This window comes from Aethalodelphis obliquidens, unplaced genomic scaffold, assembly GCF_003676395.1.
Source record: "Aethalodelphis obliquidens isolate GAN/ISIS:26980383/991018 unplaced genomic scaffold, ASM367639v1 scaffold31, whole genome shotgun sequence".
Classification (NCBI taxonomy): domain Eukaryota; kingdom Metazoa; phylum Chordata; class Mammalia; order Artiodactyla; family Delphinidae; genus Aethalodelphis; species Aethalodelphis obliquidens.
Window position 1 is genome coordinate 5,315,942 of NW_020837975.1, and position 26,174 is coordinate 5,342,115.

The window sequence follows — 26,174 nt, forward strand, 5'->3', positions numbered from 1 at the left end:
GCAAAAGGGTAAGGAAAGAAAATGCTGTAAGGAAGCAAAAGAGGAAGGACAAGTCAAGAAGCAAACTAGAAAAAAGGAAAAAGAAACAGGATTGCCAAAGAGGGACACTCTGTCCAGAGGAAAGGAGCGGGACTGCTCACACATTTTTATCAGGATCTGCAGTTCACTTGAGCCAAAGGCTTCAGATTACTATCACCCCCCTATTAGCTCCCACTGGGAAGCTAATTAGCTAGTTAGGTCTTTATCTTTAAAACCTCCATCCTCCAAACAGAAGGCGATGCCCAGGAAGGCGCGGAGCTACCGAGACAGTGGGCTCCAGTTCCCAGTCACCCCCGAACCCCTGCAAAGTCCTAGGGTCTGTAGAGCAGAGGGGACGACAGGAGCCCAGCCAAACCCAACCCATGCACTTGATACACAGTGTGGTTTTTAAATTGTTTAATAAGATGTCAACAATTAGAAATCAGGAGACCTCACATAGAAAATCTTGTTTTCCAGCAAAAGAAAAACAAAGCACTGAGTTAGGCAGTAGCAGGAGGCCCTCATCCCCACCTTGGGTTGGTCAGGTGGGGGCATCCCCTCCAGATGGGGCGTGGGCGCCTCCTGCCCACGGGCCTGTCTCAGGCTGGACCTCCCCATCCCACGCCCCCCACCTGTCACTGCACAGCTGATCCTGAGACAGGCGAGCCTCGCAGCCCCCGGCTTCCTTGAGGCTAGTGACCACCACACCCTGGGCGTCACCATCCTCACCTGGTCACACCCTGGAACGCTGACCCCCCTCCAGCTGCTTCCTGTCACTCACCTCGACTCCGATATTCCAGACCTGCCACAACCTCTCCCACGACCTCCACCTCTGCTTCTCCTCGACCCTCTCCCCTTGCAGGAACCTCCCCCTCTCCCCAACGAAACAGCATCCCAAACCTTACGCATCAGAAACCTCAGGGGCCTCACACCCTCTCATCCTGCCGGCCTCCCCCGCAGGTGGACTGGGCACCTACACCCCACCCTCCTCTATCCCAGGCCAGTAGAGCTGAGCCTTCTGGAGGAAAACAGAACAACCCACGAAGGCCAAAGGCGCCCCCGGGAATTCACACCCACCCAGGAATGCCCTGAGCCCCCCCCCGCCCCCTCCTCCCTCACCTTTCAGGTGCCCCACCCCGTCCTCCACTGAGAATACTGAAGCCCCCAGCCCTGATCTTTTATTAACCACACGCACCCTTTCCCTCGGTCCTCCAATTCTGAGGGTGGTACCCAGTTCCTCAAGCTGAAAACTCAGCCGTTATCCTTGATCCCAGACCCTCCAAGCCAGTCCGTCACCAAACCCTGCCCCTGTCCCGCTCCCCTGAAAATCCGCGCACAGGCTGCCAACAGGCTGAGCCGTCTCCACACAAGTCTGATCAGAGCCCCGGGGCTTCCTGAAATTCCACTGACGACACGCCTCCACGACGAAATAAGGACCAGCCTCCTGACCCTGGCTTTCACAGCCACTCACAACGGGGCTCCGGCTGTCCTGACCCCTCTCCTTAAAAACGTGGCTGGGTTGTACACCCCTCCCTCCACCCCTAGGAAGCCTGTGCCACCAGCTCCACGGGCTCGGCACAACGTGCCCGGGTGTCAGATGCCCCTGCTCACTTTTGCACGCCCAGTACCTAATAAATGCACTGGCCTTTCAACACACGTGAGCTGCGTGTTGATCTCAGGGCCCCCGGCCTGGCTCTACCAAATGAGAACATGGCATGAAAAAGCAGGGCCTCTGGAGCCCCCGGGCCTGGACTTCCCACCAGGCTGTTTCCCACATGGGGGACCTCAGGCAAGGGCTCAGCTTCTGTGTTCTCATCTGTAAAATGGGGCCTTTAAAAACCCTCCCACATAAGGCTGACCTGAGGACCAGGCAAATCCTGAGTACGTGCCTAGCTGTGCATCTGAAACACGGTAGGCGGTCAGCAAAGAGCTCCACTGGGTGTTTTCAAAACCGTAGCTGAGGTTTCCCTCCGCTCTTCCAAGGCGAGGGCAGGCGGTCCAGCGCATGGGCAGACCTTCCGCACCGCCTGGCCATCTCACTCCTCATGCACACCTCTGCAAAGACACAGGCCTGAGCAGGACCAATGCTGTGTTCTCCCTGGACCCTGCCTCAGCCCCAGCCTCCCACCCGAGTGCAGAGCAAAGCCCCACCACACGCCCCGCTGGCTGCCGGCGGGTCCCTCCAGGGACACCAGGCCCAGGCTGAACTTGACTGAGGCTGGACTGCGGCACCACCGGTCCCTCGGAGTAACCCACCACGCTGTGGCACCAAAGGGAAATGTCCGAGGGTTTATGTATCTCAGCTACCCCATAAAAAAATTTTTTTCAATGCAACAGACATTTTTTGAACATTTCCTGTGAATAAAGCACTGAGTTCCCCACTGCCTGAGACAGAGATGCATAAAACAAGTCCCTGATGACAAACCGAGAGAAACAAACAAATGCACAGCTAAGTCTAACCCTGAGGAACAGCAAGAGAGAGGTGAGTCAAGAGGGACTGCGGCGGGGGGGGGGGGGGGGGGGGGAGGGAGGGGGGTGGTTACGGGGACATGGGGTCATGGGTATGGCTGCACAGCTGGGAGGGCTTCTCAGAGGAGGCAGCATCTGCCCTGGAGAAGAGGTTTCTGAGTGGAGCGCACAGCAACCGACAGGCACGGAGGTCTGGAAGACGCGAGACCACTGAGTCACAGAAATTTAACCATTAAAGACCACAGTCAGAAAGTACTAAAATGTACTTAGCATGTTAGCATTTAACAACTTAGAAAATAAGTATATCTGGTAATTCAATCTTTATAATATCTTCTTGACTTATTTTTTCTTCTCTCACAAATTTTCTCTCACACATAGTGAGAAGGAAACCTAGGGAAAACATCGACATGTCCAAGCTTTTCTTTTTCTTAAGAATACCTTGGAACAGAAATCAATCCTGCCAGAGACTTTTCCTCAGCAGCCGGTCCCTGTGTTTCTGGCAGAAGACACAGCGTTAAACGAGAGAGACGTCACAAAAGGAGGGCATCTGCAAGGGCCAGCAGGCGGCACCGTCTCTGCCCCTCCTCCTTTCAGGAGCACTGCAGCCACACCCATCCCCACCCCGTATTCCTACCCCTCACCTTCCCTGCCTCCCTGCCTCCCACTAGAGGCCAGAAAAAGAGTCCAGGGTCCACCCGTGACTCTGCATACGCCCATCCCCGGGTGCCACCATACGAGGAACTGCAGGTCACTCAGGAGTCCCCTCAGTGCCCGGCACTGCCGACCTGCTAAACCAACCCTAACTTTCCTTCGGGCCTCCTGACACGTGAGGGCCCTAAGTGCCTCTGTCACTTAAGGCATCTTAGGTTGAGATGTTTGTCACTCGCAGACAAGAATATTCCAAAGGCGCTCCTGTTTCTTCAAGGCTGAAACCCTCTATGAGGGGAAATGACCAGTGAGCTGAAACTATAGACGTTACCTTACTTTGGACCTAAACCCGAATGTCGAAATCAAACATTTTAGAATATAGAAATTTTTAAAGACTACAGGAACTACACCTCACAAGCAATTACCCCCTGCTCTACTTGCCTGACAAAGACATCTTGAGAGATATTTTCTTTTCGAACAGTAAGTGCTAAAGAGGGGTGGGCATGGGTGAGGTTGAAGAGTGGGGGTAGGGCTTGCTTTCTCTTGGCCTCTGTGTAACTTCACTGAATCACCACCATCATCAGAGAGAACGTGACACTTTCCTCTACCGCCTCTTGCCATTTTAGAACCAAGTTATCGCAAATCAAGGTAGGTGAATTACTGTCACATGCTACTAGGTAAGGTGCATCTCCTATAAGACGCATAGCTTCTATTAACCTACCATGTGTAGCAGTATTGGAATGTGTATACTTCCAGAAAGTACATTAGAACCTCTTTATGAGTCTGACCTTTACAGTCAAGACTCGTAACTGCCTCATGAACTAATCACTTGATATCATGCTTTGACAACAGAGATCAACAGTATAATAGCTGAATTATTGGCAGCAGAATTATAATGGAGACACTCCTAGGATAAAACCAGCGCTCATTTTCTCTCCTGAAGGTAAAAAAAAATCCAGCCCCCCAAAATGGGTGCCACTAATCTTCTTTGAAAGATTAAGCGTGAATAAGCACATTAATATTTGGTGACCTAATTTTTAAAATATTTCAGCTCAGTGCTCTTTTTCTTAACAGTTCAAAAATAACCCAGGGGGCACAGGTGTCTCTGTCCCCTTTCCCAGAGTGGACGCAACTCCTGGCCCATCAGGTGGCTTTTGGCACCAAAGACGTGGTCTCTGTGCGTGTGACCTTGAGGAAAGACGGTCCAGTGGTTAGGAATACTGGCTCCTGAACCAGACAGCCCCACTGTGACCCCCGGCTCTGCTCGTACTAGCTGTGTGACTTCAGCAAGTTAAGTCATATCTCCGCGTCCTGGTGTCCCCAAGAGGATAATAAAGCTATTTATGTTTGTTGTGAGGATTGAATGAGTTCATCATGGGAAGTGTTTAGGCAAAGCACAGCTCGGGGCACATTGCTCAAAAAATGTCTGCTGTCTTTATTATAATTATTGATACCCAGGCTTCCACCCCTAAGTTCTGGGTCTCATAAACACTTCACCACACCCCAACTCAAGGACTTACCAGGTCCTAGGCCACTATACTCCCTTTCCTGGTCCTCCCAAACCCCGGAAAGGCTCTGCCAGCACCCCAGTTGATAAACCCAGAAACGTACATCCAATACATCAGCAGGTTCTGTTGACTGTACCCCCAAGATAAATCTCATCACTCACTGCTACCACCCCGGTCCAGAACCCATCAGTTCTCCAGGTCTCTCTGCTCTGTGAACCCTTCCTCCCTCGAGACTAAACTCTCACCTGCCAGCAGAGTGAACTTCTAAAACACAAATCAGATATCTATAGGCTTACCATCTGCCATACTTCCAATTGGTGAAAAAAAATCCAAACTCCTCACCGGGGTCTCTGAGCTCCGACATACATTAACCCCACCAACATCTTTACCTTGATTTTCCACCCCCCGCCCTGTCATACCAGCCACACTGACCTTCGTTCTGCCCACAAACACCCCAAACTCATCCCGAGCCTTTGCAAGGAGCCCTGCACTGTTCACACAGCTGCCTCACCGCATCAGGGCAAGGGTCCCCTCCTGGGAGAGGTATTCTCGGAATAAACAGAAACCTATCCATGGCTCTCAACCACATTTCCCCAATTTGGTTTGCTTTATAGCTCTGATCACTATCTGAAATTCTTATTTGCTTATCCATTTACCAGCGGTCTCCCTTACCTGGAATGGAAGCTCCGTTAGGACAAGGCAAAATACCCACCTTGCCAGACAGAAGGATGCCTGTAGCACAGCTGGCACTCAATAAAGATGCAGGGGGCTTCCCTGGTGGCGCAGTGGTTGAGAGTCCGCCTGCCGACGCAGGGGACACGGGTTCATGCCCCGGTCCGGGAAGATCCCACATGCCGCGGAGCAGCTGGGCCCGTGAGCCATGGCCGCTGAGCCTGCGCGTCCGGAGCCTGTGCTCCACGACGGGAGAGGCCACAACAATGAGAGGCCCGCGTACCACAAAAAATAAATAAATAAATAAATAAATAATAAAGATGCAGGGTGCATAGGGGAAGGGGGAGGGAGGGTCTGCCAGGACCCAGCAGAGATTGACCCCCCAAACCCCCACTCCTGAATCACACTGCCTGGGAAGCCTGACACCAACATCTAGTCAGGAAAGCAAATTTCAGCAGAAGAGTAGAAGGCTGTAGCTTTTGATCCTAATATACTCCTCGAAAAGCCACCTCAGTCTGATTTTAACTCATAGATATTCCTTAATCATCAGTCCCCAAATTAGGTTTCCCAAAATACAGTCTCTCGGGTGCTCACATCAACCCAGAGTGAACTTTCAAACAACCGCCTCTGAACTCTGCTTGAGTTCATTTAAAAAGGAGACAAAAAGCCCCAGCCAAGGTGCCTATTCTACCTCACTTCTACAAGCTGGGAGCACGCAACTGACACAGGGGAAAAAACTCAGTGTTCAGAGGTTGTTGGGGGCTGTGTGTCTGTGTGTGTGTGTGCCTGTGTGTGTGTGTCTGTGTATGTCTGTGTGTGTGTGTGTCCGTGTGTGTGTGTGTGTCTGTGTGTCTGTGTGTGTCCGTGTGTCTGTGTCTGTGTCTGTGTGTCTGTGTATGTGTGTCTGTGTGTGTGTGTCTGTGTCTGTGTTTGTGTGTCTGTGTGTGTGTGTCCGTGTGTGTGTGTGTCTGTGTGTGTGTGTCCGTGTGTGTGTGTGTGTCTGTGTGTGTGTCCGTGTGTGTGTGTGTCCGTGTGTGTGTGTCTGTGTGTGTGTCTGTGTGTGTGTGTCTTTGTGTGTGTGTCTGTGTCTGTGTGTCTGTGTCTGTGTGTCTGTGTTTTAACCAAAGAAAATCTGCTGATCTTTTTCCCTTAATTGGTTCTGGGAATCAACAACTGACCACAGGAGGGTAAGCGTTTGGAACAGCTTCTCCTTATTATCGAATCCTTGATTATAATGATTAAGCCTGGACTTGTGGTTCTACTAAACCTCACTGAGCAACCTCATGGGTCACATGCACAAGTGGGGACCACTCCCCTCAGGTTAGCGCTGTGGCATCAAGTCATAAAACATCATAAAATTAGCATCCAGGGAGGTCAGGACTCAAAGAGACCTTGAACATCACTAACACCACCTCTTCAAGACAAATAAGGAAACTGAGGCTCGAGAGATTATGTGAATTGCCCAAGGTCAGTGCTAGTGTCAGTCAGAGCACGGACACAGGCCCAGGGCTATCCAACTGCAAGACCAGTGCTACCACCACCATGACGCCATCCATACAAGCAAGGATGGCAGAAAGCCCGGCTCTTCATGGAGTAATCGGCAAGCTCAACTTACAGTCTGCCCCCAACCCATTTCTAAATCCACTTGCCAAAAGGGCTGAAAACGTCCCCAAGAATGCTGCTCGAATATGTCTTCAATGTCTGCTCTGTGACGCAGCAGGAAAGCAAAGAAGAAAAGGTGTGTTGTGGCTTCGATGGGGGACAGAGATCATTTCAAAGAGGTAACAGTAAGGACACAGGTGTCCCCAGAAACCAGAGAAGAGGGAAGGGAAGTGTTCTCAGAGGAAAGTGATCGCCTGAGCTGTGTCCCACGGGATGACCAGCAGGGAGGCAGACAAAGAAGCCAACAAAGAGGAACTCCCAGGAGACAGAGCACAAAATTGAAGACTGAGGCATGAAAAGACTGGTAACCAAGGGCAGCTAAGTGCTGCTGAAACGCAAGGTTCAAGCAGGGAAGAGATGCGAGATAAGGTAGAAGAGCCAGGCTGTATCCTGCAGGCCAGGAGCCACTGCAGCAGGAAGTCACCCATCACATCTGTGTTTTAGAAAGATCTCTCCCACCAAGAATTGAGACAGGATTTGAAGAAGATAGGACGAAGGGCTTTGAAGCCTCTCTCACAAAACAGCCAAGAACGATGACAACAGCCAGCAGATTTGATTGGGTGCTGTCTATGTAACAGACACCGTTTCCAGCACACATAGTAACCCATTTACTCTTCACACACAGGAAGTGGAGTCTATTAGTACCTTTGTACAGATGAGCAAACTGAGGCCCAGTGAGGCTGAGTTACTTGTCCCAGGTGTCACAGCTAAGGGGTCGATCTCCTAACCAACGCTACACAATTTCCTGACAAGCAAGAGATCCAGGCCAGAAGCAACACATCAGTAGAAGGGACGGAGGGAGGGGCTGACCGGCCCCCCACAGCCTGCATGCTGCCCTGCCCTTCTGCTCCAGAAACCAAATCAACCCACATTAGGAATTCCGTGACGCCAACCTCTCTGCCCGACTAAACAGCATAAGCCACCTGAATGCAAGCATTAGGTGTCGGTCTTCCAAAGACCCGGAACGAATATCGGATTGACGGAAGCCCACCCAAGGGTCTTCCCAGGTCTCTGGGAAACAGCCCCAGTCGAGGAGAGAGGGGGCAGAGATGACAGAACCCATCTCCCCACCTATTTCTCCAGCCCCCCGAAAGAGCACAGGACCTGGAGCCAGGAGTGGGAGAGGACCGCCCACATGTTCATTTTGCTCTGATCCATCACTTTACCTCACTCGTCTTGCACTTGTTTAGCTGTAAGGTGGGTAGATGTCTCCTATCACTAGGCCTCCACCCAACTCAGATTTAAAAAATAATCATCTTTGACAAGCTAGCAACATCTACTGAAATTTGTAAAGTATGTACCCTTTCATCCCAGGATTACGCACCTTGAACCCATGCAAAGAAACGTTTGCATGTGTGTACAAAGTAATATGAACAAGAACATTCAATCTAGTGTAGTTCATCGCTGCAAAAATTTGGAACAATTTAGATGTCCAGCGATAGGAGAATGGTGAAATAAATAAATTATGGTATATCCTATATAAGGGAACCTACAGCACCAGCACTGATGTTAACATACATCTATACATACTGACACAGAAGACATCCAGGACACGGAGTTAAGTACAAAACAGCAAGTGGTGACGCAACTTATATAGTAACTTATATAGAAGTAATTTATATAGGACTCCTCTTTTCCTTTTAACAATGATAAATATATGGTGGTATGTGAAGAGGAAAAGTCTATAAGGATATGTTCTAAAATTGTTCATGTCTGGTATCACTTGGAGGAAATCAAGGAAAATGTCACATTTTTTATTCTTTGAATTCTTCTATGCATCCAACACATAATAACAAGACAAAACAAGGCCACATCATAATCAAATTCAGGCAGCTTGCACTAACAGCATGAGCCTCAGAGGCCTCAGCATCTTCCACATCAGGTCAGGCAGTCAGAGCCCAGGTCACCTCCTCAGAGGTTTGGCAGCTCCTTTCTGGGCTTCACAGCTGCTCATCTGACAAGCTCCCCACGTCCACCACAAGTCAGCTGATAGTCCCTCCGATTATCTCTCCCCCAGAAGTGGGTGTGGATTGTGGAAAGAAAGGTGACCAGAGCGGTCAGGATGGGAGGCCAAGCTATCCAGGAATCAGTCTGTAACACACTGCAATTAGGTGTAACACCTTCCACCCACCACATGACAAATCCATGCCTTGTGGTTCTCGGAAACAGAAATGCCAAATGTCTCCCAACTGAGTCAAATTCTCTGGAATCTAGAAGTTACAGCCTGGATAAGGAAATTCTTTCAGACAGTGATAAGCAAAAAAAAAAAAAAAATTAGTATTCCATCTTACTTCTAGAAATTCGAAGTATTTTACACTACAGGAACATACACACACACACACACACAAACTCGATTAGATCTTCTAAAATACCACATGCAATAGTAAATTACCATCCCTGTCCACTAAATAATACCCAAGAGAAAGTAAATGGACATCCAGCAGTTTCTCCTGTGCATTTACTAAGATCTGGCCCATGATCTCATCGCCCCTCATAACTATTCCATGAAGTGGAGGACAAACATCTAGCCCCGTGTTCCGGGGAAAATCCTAAAATAGGCAAACTTCCTTTAGACTTCTGTGAGCAAAGAGAAGCCTGCAGCCTCACTAGATCCACACCCAGAAGAGCCCAACGCTTCCGTTCATGGCTCGGCGAGACCATGGTTGGGATTTTTGTCATCACTGCTGAGAAATGTTTACCCTGCTATTTCTGACCCTCTTGTGTAAATATCAGCTATGCTTTACCCCCCAAATTTCAAGCCTGCGTAAAGGGTCCTTTTTAAGGAAATCCCAAGTACACAAGTATCAGAGTTACAGAAGCTGCAATTTTTGGCAGAGAGGATAACGCTCCGGAAGCTGTGAGAGGGGCCGAAGTGGACCCTTCTCTCTGGAAGCCCCTGGGAAGAGGGGAGGGGGACTGGGGAAATGGGTTCATTTTGCCGTTACCAGCATGACTCAACTTTCTCAACTCTAGGAAAGGTTTATTAAGTGAATAGTTTTACTTTTTCTCAAAGAATTGAGCAATTTTTTTTGCAACATTTCAGCAATGAGTTGACTTCAAGTGACTCTGGAAATCAAAAGGCTCCAAGCATCAGTGTTTTAAAGCAGCAACAGAGGACAGAGGAAACTGAGGTCCGTGGTCCAGTACACACATAACATATACTCATGTTACTTGGGAAAAAAGAACCCACAGGATCTCCAGTGTTACTATGGCTGCAATTTTATCAACTTGATGACCCAATTCAACTGAAACCAAAAAAAAAAAAAAAAAACTCTTCCCACCCCCAGCACCTCTGGCCGTCCATCTCTCCCCTAAGCCAATGCCTACATACACAGCTTAGCGAGCAATTTACAAGTTCAATGCTGACACGCCCCACAATCGAGGAAAATGTGTCCACAACAAGGAGGTAAATGCTTTGTGCTTAGTGTCCCCCGAGCCCTGATGAAGGGCCTCAGGCAGTCAGCACAACATGGCAGGGGGAAGAGGAGAAACAGTGCTGGACCAGAGGGCAGGAAACCACCCCCGCCCCCAACGTCCTTGATGACACGATCCATCCCACCTTGCCCACCCCACAGGTGCCGGGTGGTTTCCTCCCACCCAGACCACCACAGCAGCTCTTGACAGCATCCTCTGCTCCTCCCAGGACCACCTTCCCAGAAGAGAGGTCCACCTGTGCGGCGCCTCTCCTGACACACCGTCCAGATCCCGCCTGGCCCCTCTCCAGTCCCGCGACCACTTGGGCAGCCTCGCTCGAGCCACCTGGGAAGGATGGGCTTTGACGACCACGACAGGTTTTTTCTTTCTTCTAACATGAATGTCACTCCCTCTGAAGTTTTCCCTCATCTCCCCAAAGAGGGAGATGCCTCAGAGCTGTCACAGGGCCAGGCCCCATCCCCAGGGGCAAGTGACACGGAGCTGGAGGCACACCCTGGCTCCACAGCTGACCTTGGCCCAGTTCCTTACACGAGCCTCCGAAACAACTCCCTAAGTAAGTCTCGGTGCCCACACTGGCAAAACTAGAAATATAAGGGCTAAAGTGAGTGGTGATTCCATTTAAGGGAAATAATTTCTAGAGAGAACTTAATGCAATGTTTGGAGCTCAGTAAAATCTCAGAAAGTGGCGTCTAGTAGAATATTATTAATAAGTAGCTGATACTCAAAGTTAATCAAAGACACTCCAACGTCCACCAACCTGGGGCAAATGACATCTTCCCCAGGCCTCAGTTTCCTCACCTGTAAAGCGGGGGTGGGGGGGGAGGGAACAGGAGATGAGGGAAGGGCACTGGACTAACACGGAACAGAACAGGAAAACAACCAAGAGCTAAACTGTGTAACAGCAGCAGGCTCTCTGAGAAAGCAGAACTTAAGTTTCCCTAACTTGAGAAATGTGCAGGTCACGGCTCTCAGGGGCAAGTGCTCTCTTGGATGCCCTTCCTCCTGGGCTTTGCCTTAAATTATTTTCATTACAATGCTACTTAAGTCTGTCCAAATCTAAAGCTTCATACGCTTTAGCCCTTATAAAACTGTAAGGTGAGACAATGTAAAAATTGGATAAAAACCAATAAAAGAGAGCTCAGCTTTCGTTGAACGTGACGTATGATAATGATGCAATTTTGTTCCGTGTGCTCGACTGCTCACACAGTGTGTTAAGTACAAGAATACCTGGGAGAGTTCCTGGCAACTCTGTGGGGCTCTACCACCGCGGGGCTGGAATCCCCTCAGCCAGCCAGCCACCGCTCTTCTCTAACGGACTGTCGTGAACCCTTTGTTCATGAATTTCCAGCCCTCGTCTGACCCCAAAACACAATTTCTGCGATAAGTCCACATCTGTCCTTTCCCCTTCGCTACAGACAAGCAAAGGGGTGTGCAACAGACGATCAAAGGGGTGCGCAGTCTAACACTGGCAGGAAATCTTTATGACACGCCTCATCTGGAAGGTCACCTGGATGTTACAGAATCTATGATTTTTTTAATTATTATTTAAAAGAATATTAAAAATTTACTTTTGGTTTTAAAAAATAACTTGCAAATTCCCAGGAAGATGTCTTTAAACTCTAGTTTAAAACACATTGTTTCCTCAAAAATCAAGGAAATATTATATTCTGGTGAAAGAACTGAGTAACTGTATAAATACTATAAATTTGTTATATGGGAAAAAAACCATGGTTTCCTAATAAAAGCGTCTTGCCATAGTATCCAGAAAGATCTTAGACATCACAGACCTAACTGTACGTGTTCTGGGTGCATTCTCTCTTCAGTCCCAAGAACCACCCTATAAAGTAGGTGCTACTGTGACACGTGAGGAAACTGAGGCTTGAAGAAAGAATGAAAGTGATGGAGCAGCACCTAAACTGATTCCAGCAGCCATGCCCCCTGCTCCTTCCAGACCAGCCCTGAGAGCCTCTGCAGAGGAAGGCCAGCCACGCACAGCAGGGATCCAGGGGAAACCAGCTGGGGGCGAGAGAGATGCAGAGGGAAGGTGGCATTCTCAAGGAAGAAGTGACAGGATGGATGGAGACAAGAAGGTAAGTCCCTGAACCTGTGAGCCAGGAAGAACGGCTGGCCCGGCCTCCAGAAATGGAACTGCTGGGGAGAGAAGCCAGTGCAGGGGGCCAGACCTAAACTGAAACACAGTGGGTTTAAGACAAAAGGGACTTATTCCAAGTGGGGATGGATATCCTCTCAACAGATCGCAGGCGAAGAGGTTGAAGTCTCATTACACAGGAATTATGTTTACAAGGCATGAAGATTATTTCAAACAGACAAGTCGGTCAAAAGTGTCCAGCACAAGGGAATTCCCTGGTGGTCCAGAGGTTAGGATTTGGTGCTTTCACTGCCAGGGGCCCAGGTTCAAACCCTGGTTGGGGAACTAAGATCCCACAAGCCTCACGCACGGCCAAAATACAAAAGCGTCCAGCATAGAAGAGATGGAGAACACAGATAGGCAGGACAGGACCACTGAATTCTGAACATCTGTGTCTTTACTAATTCCCATAGACCAGTGCACAGTACAAGTCAGGTCTGGGACAGGCAATCACGATGGCGAAGAAACAGGGCTATCTCCCCATGACAGCACGTAAGGACTCATCCAGGCAACAGACATGCCCACTGTGTCCCAGATACTGTCCTAGGTTCAGCCACAAACAAAAACCCCCTTGCTGGCACGGAGCTTAAGTTCTGGCTGAGGAGACAAAGAACGAGCAAGCAAGGACACAGTCTGGAATCAGGGGGTGATGAATGTTCTAAGGGCTAGGGGAAAAAATAAAGCAGGATACGAGAAAGAAGGAAGGGCAGGGGCAGGTATCTGAGATAATGTCATCTGGCGATCACGGAAGGACTGACTGAACTCTAAGAGGAGGTGACAGGATGAAACTCAACTTTTTAACCTAGAGAGGCTTGAGAGTGTTCACTCCAAGTGTCTGCTGCCTAGTAGACCGGGCCCTGCAGTGGTCTAGAGAGACCACAGTAAACACATGTTTGAAGGTATCTGAGCATCGTGCACAGATTGAGGGGAAAACTGATGTCATCAGGAACACAGAGAGGAAGGCAGGAGAGGAAGACAAAACAACCGCACCACGTGGATGACCTTCACTTCTGCAGACCTGGATATTCTCTGACTCCATTAGAGAAGGACAGATGCTGGAGCAGTGATGAGCTTCAGGGGACAAGAAAGCAGCAGAGGAGAAAGATCCGCATCAGACTCAGCAGCCTTCATTCAACAGATAAACAGGGGTTTACCCAGCAGGACCCACTGGACGCCGAGCTCGTGCTCCCAAGGGGGCACCTCGAGGTGTCTCTGTTAACATACACCCCAAAGGGATGGGGCTGGGGGAGGGGACCAGCTGGAGGATGGGAAGGGGTAGTGAGGCCAAAGGTGAGGGCTCTAGTCCCCTGCAGCCATGAGAGGCTCACAGGGTGGAGACACTGCTGAGGACGGTGGTGCGGGTTCAGCAAAAGGTCGGCAGATTAGGTCAGTAACCACTGCGGCATCTGATAACTGCAGCGCCCGCTCCAACCACACCCACCACACCTGTACTAAACTCACTGTCTCCCCACAAAGCTGCTGATTAAACCTTCTTTAATCTCTGTATCCCCCACAACTAGCAAATCCTGGAGGGTCAATAAAGGCTCTACTGAGGTCAAGCTTTCATGACAGGAGTAAACAAGGAGGGGCTAAATAACTGAGGTTCTTCTGATGGAGGTGAGAAACCCAATAGTCCAGATTCCCGCTCAGTTGGCAGATACATGAAAGGGGAGAGCTGTGGGGTGGGGGGCGGGGGGGAGCTGGCCATAGCGACTGTATCACACCAGCTGTACAGCCCTGAAAGTCACTTCAATCCTGAGTCTCAATTTGGAAAACAAGGGGATTGGAGCAAATCAGAGGCTGCAGACTTTCAGGGAGAGAAGATGCTTTTCTCAGTGCTGAAGGCTGGGGAGCATGTGTACTTTTGCTATTGGGGTTGGGGGATGCAGGCTTCCCCTTTGGCTGCAAATGAATCGCAGAGACGAGAACATAATACAGGTATGGCCACCACCACGAGGACCTTGGAGGTTTGTCCGAAGAAAAGGCCCACTGGTGACGTGGCAGGTAAGAAGACGGGCTGGGGGAGGGGGCCAGGACTGCAGTGAGCAGCGGTAATGAGTTATGCAGACCTCAGACGGGAGACAACGGATGCCCAAGCAAAGACTGTGAATGAAACATCCGTGTTTTGAAGGCGGTTGCTGGAGTCTGGCTTGTACACACCCAGGCACACGAAAAGTCAGGGAGAAACAGATTTTACACAACTTGAAAACTATGAAACTACTTTAAGAGCTGTAAGAGCAATTACCCATATGCCAGACCACTTCTAGCCTTTGAAAAGCTTGTTTATTACCGTATTTACTGAGGGCTATCAGACTGTATTTTGAGCTTCTGAGAAGTTTCCATTTAGAATCAGTAGAAATACCTGACACATCCAAACCCCATAATTTCCCATACCAAGCTGAATCCCCCAACATTACAGAAAAACCCACAAACTTTGCAGAAGGGAGTGAAAAGCCAATCCAGTCACAGGAAACCTTCCAGCTCTACAAAAGAAAACAAACAAACAAAAACACCACAAAGAGCACTGAAACATTTCTAGTCCAACAGCTTTTCACTCAAGCTTTAACAACTTTATTCTGAAGCCCTTGAAAAGTATTAAATTACATACAGTATTCTATATTCCTGGCAGTAGCAATGCCTAAAACTTATTATAACTTAAGGCAGTAAGTGAACTCATGACTTTTAAGTCAAATTTAAGGAAGCTAAAGGCCAGACAAAACCATGTGTTTGAAAATGCCCGCAAAATAATAATGCCGGAGGGAACTGGATGGCTTTTCTGCTTCTAAGCTAAATAAAGCCTGGGGGGCTTTGCAAAGATCCTAGTGAGGATAATCACACACACACACCCACTGCACACAGCAAACCATCCAATGAATTCTACACAGACCAAGGAAAGTTAATCCAAGAAGAATAACAACACTTGAAATGTTGAGAAAAACACAGTTCTGCTGTTTAAAACACTCTATCGGGCTGGAGGACAAATCGGGTCATTCTAACATGCCAGAACATTTGACTGGTGAGTGTTTCTGTGACCATGTCTTGGCTTTGTGTTAACAAAGGGTCCTGCAAGACATCTGAGTTCCAACGCTCGGGCCTTCAGGTCCTCTCTCGCCTGCCAGCAGCCTCCCTACTTCCTGCACACCTTCGGATTAACTGCCCCGACTTCCTGCACAGCCCTGGATTTGGGCTACCTTCCTCCTTCAGGCTTTCAGGCTTACTCAAGCTAAGTTTTCCGGGCAAGCTCGAAGGGTAAAAGTTCGCAGTCCCTGACCCTCCATTAAAGCACAATCAGCATGTGTCGCTTGACAAGCCTGGCCGCGGCAGGGTGATTAATTTACATAAACAACTCTGAAGAGGTAACTCATCGCTGCAAGGGCAGAAGTCAGCGGGCTGAACCTGGCCGCTCTGGGAGCGGCGGCTGCAAGGCTGGCCCACACGGCAGAGCCTCTGCTGACGTTCACCGCGGCTCCTTCCACGCAACAGGTCCACGCAGGCAGGGCACCAGGGCACTTGCCCACAGCTCCGCGCGCGCAGCCCCCCTCCTGCCCCGCCCCCCACGGCCGGTCCCGGAGCCCGGGCAGCTACGGCTCTTCCCGGCACGGCCCACCCGCGATAAGGCCCGGAGCACATTCTTCGGAAGATGCCGAGATAGCGCGGCTCTCGCGCGCGCTGCCCACCTCCTCCCGGCCCAGTCCAGGCCGAAGGGAAAAGGCGCCCCGGCCAGCGATCGGGGAATGCGAGACAAGGAGACCGCCCCGGGAGCCGGATGCCGCGCTCGGTCCTTCCAGCCGGGAACGGCCCCGGCCACCTGGCTCCTCACCTGCCCGGTCACAAGTGCCGGGCACTAGTACCTAGATATGTATATAAACTACTTATCGGCACAGAACGTTTTCCCAACTGCACAAGCTACAACGACTACTCAGAAAACAGCAAGTCGCTTTGTATACAAAGAAAAGGAACTTTTCGGGAGGGGGAGGGGAGGGGAGGAGGAGGAGTGTGGGAGGAAGAAGCAGGTGAATGAACGTAGACGTGGTTTCCGCGGGACCTGCCTGCCGGGTCCCGAGGTGGAAGAGGGGGCGAGAGGGGAGGGGAGGGGAGAGGAGGGGACGGGGTGGGGGGAAGGGGAGGGCGCGAGGCTGGCGGGGCCCGGCCGCGCTCCCCCAGGGCGGCGCGCAGGTGAGGCTGGACACTCACCTCCGGCAGCTCGCGGAGCTGGTTGGCGTCCAGCAGCAGCTCCTCCAGGCTGCGGGCGTAGCGGTAGATCTCCTCGGGGACGTAGACCAGCGAGCAGTGGCGCTTGTCGATGGTCTCCACATGACGGTTGCACCGCCACAGGGGGATGCAGTGGAACATCGCCGCCCGCCGCCGGGTCCCGAGCCGCGGAGACCTAGGCTCCCCGCCCGCTCCGCCCGCCCGGCGGCTGCGCTCCGCCCGCCGCCCACCCCGCGCTCGTTGGCCCCCGTGCTCGCTCGCACCTCGCACCGGGCTCCACGCTCCCAAAAGCGCCCAGGAACCTCGGGCGAGAGCCCCCCCCCCCCGGCCCCGCGCCCCCGCCCGCCCGCCGCTGCGCCCCTCCCACCCTCCGGCCGCACCGCAGCCGCCACCGCCGCGCTGAGCTTCCTACTCGCCGCCGCCGCGCGACTGAGCATGCGCGCCAGTGGGCTCGCGCCCAGGGCGGCTCCCGCCCGAGAGATGCTCCGCTCCGGGTTTTCGCGGCGACCTGGATCCGGAGGGTCGGGGTAGCAGCGGTCAGACGCTAGCGGTCCCTCTACTCAGGCTGGGACCCAGGGAGTGTCGCGGCATCAGAGGGAGCCCCTCTGAAGGAGCCCGGGGCAAAGAAGAGGCAGGGGCGAGGCAGCCCGGGGGGAGCAGAATAACTTTGTTTTTTACTTTTACTTAACTCGCTCTCCTCGCTCCCCTTCCCCAAAACCACTTTCCCTTCCGGGGTCAGGCGGGACCGCCCCGAAGCGTACCTTGCGCGCCGTGGGCGGCCGGAGCCCCAAGGTTCCGTGTGGTTTTGAGGTGTCTCCGCCGCCCTGGCTGCGGCTTTCTTGGCCACTTGCGTGCGCGCTGCTCCAACACCCCCCGAAGTGAGCGGGCCGCCCCCGGCCCCGCACGGCACCCCGGCCCCTGCCCTGCCCCTGGTCCTCGGGCACCGCCTGCAGGCTGTGTAGCATTCTCAGTAATCATCGTCTCTGTACACAGTAATAGGAGATCCCTCTCCGCAAACCACCAACATAGGCGTCAGAGAGTCTACGAGATTCTCACAGATGTGGATGCACCCCATCAGGAGCCCACATACAAAAACGAGCTGGCAAAGATTAGTTTCTGAGCCCGTTCCAGCCTGGCCAGATGTTGGTCCCTGGCGACTAGCCTGGACAGGTGAGGAGGGAGGAGCGGGAGAGGTGGGGCAGGTCTCGTGGGGGCTGCCGGCTGAGCATCCTCCATCTGGCTCCTGCGTTTCTGCACCAACACCCAGTCTCTTGCAAACAGTAGACTGCAGCCCAAGGAGTAGCTGGGGAGGACCCAGGAGGCTCACCACTGGGTGATAATGACCATTCCCTTGCCCCTGATGCGTATCAAGGGACTAGGACCAGAACCCTGAACTGACCCTCTTCCTATCTCCAAATAACCAAACTGGCTCCTTCGCAAAGGGTTGCTGACCAGGTGAAAACCAATCACGTTTATGGATTGTTTTTTGGGGGTCTACTCTGACTCCTCACCTGGCCCCCTCCCTAGTCCTCACACCTTCTGCTTCAAGTGAACTGGGCCTGTGACCTCTGAGTAGACACCACCCAGGCTTTTCCACGCCCACTACTGCCCCCAAACTGCTAAAATCTGGAGCCACGGAATCCGCATTTCTGCAGAAGACTGAAAGCTGAGTGCGCTCCACGGCCAAAGCAAATCTGGGTCCAAAACTAGTTTTTGCAAGGCATATGTGGTCTCAGTTCCAACCGTGCACCAGACAGTTTTCCTGGGGTGAGTGGGGAGGGGAACATTTCATCATTTCAACTCTACTAGGACAGCTTTTTACTTCCCAGTCAGTGAGGATAGGTCCAAGTACCATTGCCTTGTCTGCTTCTACCCTGGCATTATCACCTTAACTCTAATTCAAATCAATCCCTAAACTCCACTGCCCTACCCACTCCACCTTGTCCTGGCTTGATTCCTACATTCTCAAGGGAGGTTACCCGGACTTTGAACCTTAGTCACTCTTCCTTCATTCTTGCATTCCAGAAACCCACTTTGTGCCACCTTTAGTGGGAGACTGTGGTTCCTGCCTGAGAGCCTGGGTCTGGAATGGTAAGCAAGTCACTGGCCTTGTAAGTTTTCCAACTGCTTAAAAATAATAATAAAAATAAAGAAGGCCTGGCCCCCCATCTTAATCTTCTATTGACTTCCAGAGATTATCACACTAGATTATTATAATAAACACCAAATGTGTCTTTAAAATGTGGCTGATCTTTTTAAAAATTCAAACCTCAAGAAGCATTCCCTGTGTGCCTCTCCATGGCACTTATACTTCCCTGTGTTAGATTATTTTTGTATCACCTTAATCCCCAAAAGACTGTGACCTTTTGGACATCAGGTACTCTCTCACTTGCTCTGTAGACCCCTACAACTACCATAGTTCCATATGTACACTGAATGACCGGCTTGTCTTGGCTCTTTGGAAAGTCAGTGGCAGAATTCTTGACTTTCCTCATTTCCAAAGATTTGCCGAGAATCTGAAACATTAGTCTGGTAAGAGAGAAGAAATGAAAACACTTTGCCAAGTGGAGAATTGGGGAAGCAATTCTTTATCCTCCTGAAGAGTTTGAGGGTTTCCCTATCGATATAATTTCTAGTTTCTTTCCCCATATGTATATGATTTGGACTCAAACAAAATTTAAACGACCATAGAAATCTAATTTTTTTGGAATAATGCAATTCATTTTCAGTGTGAACCATTTTTCACATCCATTGGGGCTAGAGAGGTCTGACTTTCAACTCTGGCTCTGCCACCTAATAGCTTTGTTGAACAGGTTGCTTCACTTTTATAAGCCTCGGTTTTATCAGCACAAATGAGGACAATGGTCCACGGGTTGTTATCAGGATTAAATAAGATGGTGTTAGTAAAACGCTTAGCATAGTGTCAGGCACACATCTGTTCAATCAATAAATATTCACTATGTACTGGTTTGTCTGTGTAATCAACGTCTATCTTTGTTTTGGGGGTCACTCACTTTGGAGAAACCAGCTGCCGTGTTGAGCAACCCAATAGAGAGACCCACACGACAGTCTTCCCCATAGCTATGTGAGTGAGTAACCTTGGAAGCCAACCCTCCAGTCTCAGTCACGCCTTCAAATGACTGTAGAACCAGCCAATCCCCTAAGTGCAACCTCCTGATAGACCAGGAACCAGGACCACTCAACTAAGCTGCTCCTGGATTCCGAACTCTCAGAAACTGTGTGAAACAAATGTTTGTTATTTTAAGCTGCTAAGATTTGGTGTAATTTGTTACACAGCAACAGATAACTAGTAAATGTACTTACCATGCTCCACACATGGTGCTGCAGATAGGTCTTGCCCTCATGAAGCTTATACTCTAAGGTTAAGAACGATATATTCTCCGTTAATGGGGGGCTTCCCAGGTGGCGCAGTGGTTGAGAGTCTGCCTGCCGTGAGGGTTCGTACCCAAGTCCGGGAAGATCCCATGTGCCACGGAGCGGCTGGGCCCGTGAGTCATGGCCGCTGAGCCTGCGCGTCCGGAGCCTGTGCTCCGCAACGGGAGAGGCCACAACAGTGAGAGGCTCGCATACCGCAGAAAAAAAAAAAAAAGTTCTCCATTTATGGTGTTGTTGTTGTACTATTATTAATTTTTTGACTATGATGGTTGTCATTAATTTCTTTTAAAGTGAAAGTCCAAAGTGATAGCTGGTAAGATGGGGTAAAATGGGGATTCAGAGGTTTGAGCATGTGAATTTTAAAGGGAGACACCACCCCCATCCGCTAGAATGACTAAAAAGAAAAAGATTGATAGTCTCAAATGTTACTGATATGGAGCAACTGGAACTCAGGCTTTGCTGGTGGGGGTGTAAAATGATAAAACCACTTTTGGAAAACAATTTTTAAGTTTTTTTATAAGTATATACCTACCTTAATGATCCAGCCATTCTACCCCTGGGTATTTCCATACAAAAGCCTGTTTACAAATGTTGATAGCAATTTTGTTAAAGATAGCCAAAAACTGGAAACCATCCAAATAGTCATCAACAGATAAATGAATACTACACTGAAACAATGGAATAACAACAATAAAAAGAAGTTTGTTCCTCTTCTACTACTTTTCTAATGTTACTAATGTTACTGTTACTTGTAACAATGTGGATGAATTTCAAAAACAGCATGCTTAGCAAAAAAAGCCAGACACAAAAAAGTATATACTGTATGATTCCTTTTATATACATATATAAATTCTAGAAAATGCAAACTAGTATAAGTGGTACAACGTAGATCACTGGGTACCTGCAGCCAGGGATTCAGGAAGAGATGTGGATAGAAAGATTGATGGCAAAAGGCATGAGGGAACTTTTTGGGATGATGGAAATATTCTACATCTTGACTGTGGTTGTTACGTGGGTGTGTACATTTATTAAACTCATCAAACTGTGTACCTAAAATGGGAACCTTTTATTGTCTAAAATGTATACATCAATAAAACTAATTTAAAAAGTTAACAAATAGTATACAGGTAAATATACCCAACAGGCAGTTGTAAATTACATCCAGGGCCAAGTCATGTTGTGTTATTTATTTATTGAGTGGCCGCTATGTGCCAGTCACTGATCAATTTACTGAGTTCTGGAGGCTGGGAAGTCCAAGATCAAGGCACCATTAGATATGATGTCAGGTGAGGACCTGCGTCCTGGTTCACAAATGATCGTCTTTTCACTGTGTCCTCACACAGTACAAGGGAACAGGGGAACTCTCTGGGGTCTCTACTATAAGGGCACTAATCCTGTTCATGAGGGTGCCACCCTCATGATCTAATCACCATCCAAAGTCTCTGCCTCCAGATACCATCACATTGGGGATTACATTTCAAAATATAAACTTAGAGGGACACATATTCAGTCTATAGCATTTTATCTTCTCTGCTGGATGGCAGCTGAAATTTTGTGTTGAGTTATTTTATGCTTAACTGAGATGCTTGAAAACTGAACTACACATGCATAATTAAAGGTCAGTCAGAGAAATAGGCAGAGTTTATGCAGAATTTGGAGCATCCACTGTCACTCAATCCTTTCTGAGGTTTCCCCCTCTCACTTCCCAACTGCTGTGGTCACCCCAGCTCTGTCAGACTGCTCTAAACATTAGCTGTTTTCATTTATACAAGAAATATTACCTGTTCTGTGCAGTAGAGAATAGTGGCTACGCTTGTTAAAACCATGAAAACAGAACCTCACCTAGTGTTATTTCCTCTTTCCAGTGTAGACTCCCCTTCAGTTTCCACTTGCTTTTGGTCACTCTCCAGGATCTTCAGATAGTTTTTTCTTAATATTTTGTCCAACATTATAATTGTTATCTGTGGGAAGGTTGGTCTGATAACCTTCCCACTCAGCCATTACTAAAGATAAAACGCTATTCCCTGCTTTTTATTAATCAGAATCATTTATTTATTCAGCTTTACAGGTTGTAATAGTATGTAAACAGTCTAAAATTTCACATTACGAAGACTTAAACTGCTCCTCCATTCAGAGAAGTTACAGATGAGCAGTTTGTGTTTATCTACTCTTCTGTTTTTCTCAATCTGATAAATGTGCTCATGATGAGACAAATATTGAACAACATTTTGCCTTGATGGAGATGAGCAAACACTGTCTGTCATGTAGGCTGGTGGAAAAAACTCATAATTTTGCACTGAATTTTTGCATCTGCTGCTAACTAGGGATGAGATCTTGGGTGATTCATATTAACTCCAGTATTCATTTTCTTTATTTCTGCAAAAGAGATGAAAAATGCCACCCTCAAAAAGCTGTCAAGAAAACTGTGGATTAATGTAGTCAAAAGAGCTTTCCGTGCCCCAGAAAACTATACATTAGACATTAGTCACTGTCAGTACTCTTTTCTCAGTTACCAGCCAAAAGAAAGCCTATCCTGTGAGTACTCCATTTGGGTAAACAATATGTAAATTATTGGATTGGGAGAAGTTAGACTGTAAAGTTTTCAACATGAAAGAGACTATACCAGAGGAGCCCAGTACAAACTATAGCACCAACCACTGAATCCATCTTTTTCTCTGCCTCTGTCTCACACCTTCCCTCTCCAGTAAACAGAAACACGTGGGGCAAAGCCTAAAGGAGGCTCATGAGCACGCTTCCTCGGGTTGGAGCGACGATTTCCATTTGTATAATGCTTTTTAGTTTAAAGAGCCATAACATACACCATCTCACTTGATCAAAATGTATTTTTTAGTCATTTGGATAAATACAGAGGCTTCATTTATTGCTTCATTTGTTTTCCACCTTGATCCACAAAGGATTTAAGAAGAGCATAAAGATTATCCTTTACTCATATCACTCTTATTTTATAGTTATGGTGCCTACAATATAAATTAAAGTATTATGGACACTAAGTCTTCACTGAAGGCCAAGACCTACTGCATAAAAAATAAGAGAAAAAGATATCAATGAGCAGAACTGTGTTCCTTCTAACAACCAGGGTCATTCAGACAATTCAAATACCACTGCTAATAAAAGTGTGTTGATCAGTTCACTAGAATAAACCTAGAAAAGGTCATGTTTCTCCAGTGAATTTTGCACCATCCATAACATTTATGTAAACTTGATTGGAGAAATAACACCTTTTAAGCCCTGTCAGAGTAAAATGTTGTGAGGTTACTGATAAGGGTTATTTTTAATTTTAGTTTTATTAAGGTATAATGGACATACAAAACTGTAAGATATTTAAAGTGTATATCATGGTGATTTGTATACATTGTGAAAGGATTCCTTCATATAGTTAATTAACACATCCATTACCTTACACACTTAGCTCTTTCTTTCTTTTCTTTTCTTTTTTTTTTTTTTTGGTAAGAGCATTTATGTTCTAATTTCTTAGCAAATTTTAATTATACAATACAATGTTATCAACTATAGATACCATGTTTTGCATTAGCTCATAAGACATTATTCATCTTATAACTGAAAGTTTGTGCCCTTTTACCAAATTCACTCTTTTCCCTCTGCCCCCTGGCAACCACCTTTCTACCCTCTGTTTCTATGAGTTTGACTCTTTTTTTCAGATTCCACATGTAAGTGATACTATGTAGTATTTACCTTTCTCTGTTTGATTTTTGTGTATGGTATAAGAAAGGGGTCCAGTTTCATTCTTTTCCATGTGGCTCTCCAGTTTTCCCAGTACCATTTACTGAAGAGTCTATTGTTTCCCCATTTTATATTCTAGGATCCATTGTAGTAAATCAGTTGACCAAATATCCATGGATTTATTTCTGGGCTCTGTATTCTGTTCCTTTGATCTATGTGTCTGTTTTTATACCAATACCATACTGTTTTGATAACTATAGCTTTGTAATATAGTTTGAAATTAGGACACTTGATGCCTTCAGCCTCATTCTTCTTTCTCAAGATTGCTTTGACTTTTCAGGGTTTTTTGCAGTTGCATGCACATTTTAAGATTGTTTGCTCTATTTCTGTGAAAAATTCCATTGGAATTTTGATATTGATTGCATTGACTCTGTAGATTGCTTTGAGTAGTATAGACATTTTAACAATATAATTTTTCGAATCCATGAACATGAAATATCTTTCCATTTATTTGTGTTTCATTCAGTTTCTTTAATCAATGTTTTTTCAGTGTACAGATTTTTCACTACTTTGTTCCTAGGTATTTCGTTCTTTCTGATGCAATTGTAAAGGGGATTGCTTTCTTAATTTCTCTTTCTGATAGTTCATTATCAATGAATAGAGACACAACTGATTTTAGTCTATTGATTTTGTATCGTGAAAATGTACCAAATTTGTTATTAGTTCTAACCGTTTTTGGTGGAGTTTTTAGAGTTTTCTATCTATATAATATCATGTCACCTGCAAATAGAGATAGTTTTTTGTTGTATTTTTTTTGCGGTACACAGGCCTCTCACTGCTGTGGCCTCTCCCGTTGCGGAGCACAGGCTCCAGACGCGCAGGCTCAGCAACCATGGCTCACGGGCCCAGCCGCTCCGTGGCGTGTGGGATCTTCCCAGACCGGGGCACGAACCCGTGTCCCCTGCATTGGCAGGTGGACTCTCAACCACTGCACCACCAGGGAAGCCCTAGAGATAGTTTTACATCTTTCTTTCTGATGTGGATGCCATTTTTTTTTTTTTTTTTTCTTGCGTGCTTGCTCTGGCTAGATCTTCTAATACTCTATTGAATAAAAGTGACAACAGTGGGCATCTGGTCTTGTTCTGGATCTTAGGGAAAATCAGCTTTTCACCATTGAATACTATGTTAGCTGTGGGTTTATAATATATCGACTTTATTATGTTGAGCTATGTGCCCTATATACCCAGTTCTTTGAGAGCTTTTATTATAAATGAATGTTGAATTTTGTCACATTCTTTTTCTGCATCTATTGAGATAATCATATGATTTTTATACCTTAGTTTGTTAATGTGAATGTCTATTTCCTTCCCCAAGTTAGGGAAGTTTTCAGCTGTTGTTTCTTCAAATAAGTTTTCTGACCATTTCTCTCTCTGTCTTCTCTTCCTGGATCCCTATAATATGAATATTGGTCCACTTGATGTTTTCCCATAAGTCCCTCAAGCTGTCTTCATTCTTTTTTTTCTTTTTGCTCTTCTGATTGGATGAGTTTCTCTGCCCTTTCTTTGAATTCTCTAATTTTTTTCTTCTTCTTTATCTAGTCTGCTATTGAACTCCTCTATTGAATGTTTCAGTTCGATTATTGTTTTCTTCAGCTCTATTTTTTCTTTTTGGTACTTTGCTATTTTCTCTCTTTGTTGAAATTTTCACTTTGTTCATGCATTGCTTTCTTGACTTCAGTAAGCATATTTCTGACCATTATTTTGAACTCTTTATCAGGTAAATCACTTACATTTCATTAAGGTCTGTTTCTGGAGTTTTATCATATCTTTGTTTGGAACATGCTCTTCTTTTTTCTTCATTTTCTTTGACTCTCTGTGCTGAATTCTGCACATTGGGTAAAACAACCATCTCTCCCAGTCTGGACAGAGTGGTCTTGTGTGAGAGATTAACCTTATTGCTCAGCCTGACCTGAGCTATTTGTTGTCTGTGAAACCTTTGTGATTGTCCAAGCTGCCTTCTTTGTTCTTACTGGCTCCCAGTAATTGAGGGTGTGCCAAGGCCCATTTCAATATGGGTATTTTCTCATTTGCCCAATGTACAGACATCACTCAACTAGTTTCTGGATTTCTTTTAGAGGAAATTGCTCTGTGTGTAACCATAGATTTAGTGTATCCAGAAAAGGAGGTGAGTTTAGGAGACTCCTATGTTGCTGTCTTAGACTGGGACTCTAATGAAGCTTTCTTAAAGAAAAGAAAGATAGCTGTGAACTTCCAGGCTGACATTTACCCAAAAAAAAAAAAAAA

The 26,174-nt window shown here is 47.6% G+C and overlaps 1 protein-coding gene and 1 long non-coding RNA gene across 6 annotated transcripts in view; both read right to left on the reverse strand.

Moving 5' to 3' along the window:
- Positions 1-17,177, reverse strand: part of LRRC1 (leucine rich repeat containing 1) — a 127,785-nt gene extending 110,608 nt beyond the window's left edge. For 3 of the 5 annotated variants that reach the window (XM_027126895.1, XM_027126893.1, XM_027126898.1), the window contains exon 1: positions 16,756-16,942. In XM_027126895.1, the coding sequence (XP_026982696.1) occupies positions 16,756-16,914 (159 nt within the window). In that variant the 5' untranslated portion in view covers positions 16,915-16,942. Of the gene's footprint in view, positions 1-5,355; positions 5,498-16,755 lie in introns of those variants that run through there. The other 2 variants (XM_027126894.1, XM_027126896.1) reach the window with 2 other exon arrangements.
- Positions 9,224-15,412, reverse strand: LOC113630957 (uncharacterized). Its single transcript, XR_003437149.1, has 3 exons — positions 15,398-15,412; positions 13,994-14,007; positions 9,224-9,326 (listed from the first exon to the last, which is right to left on the reverse strand). It is a non-coding gene; the product is annotated as an uncharacterized LOC113630957 (long non-coding RNA).
- Positions 17,178-26,174: the final 8,997 nt, after the last annotated feature.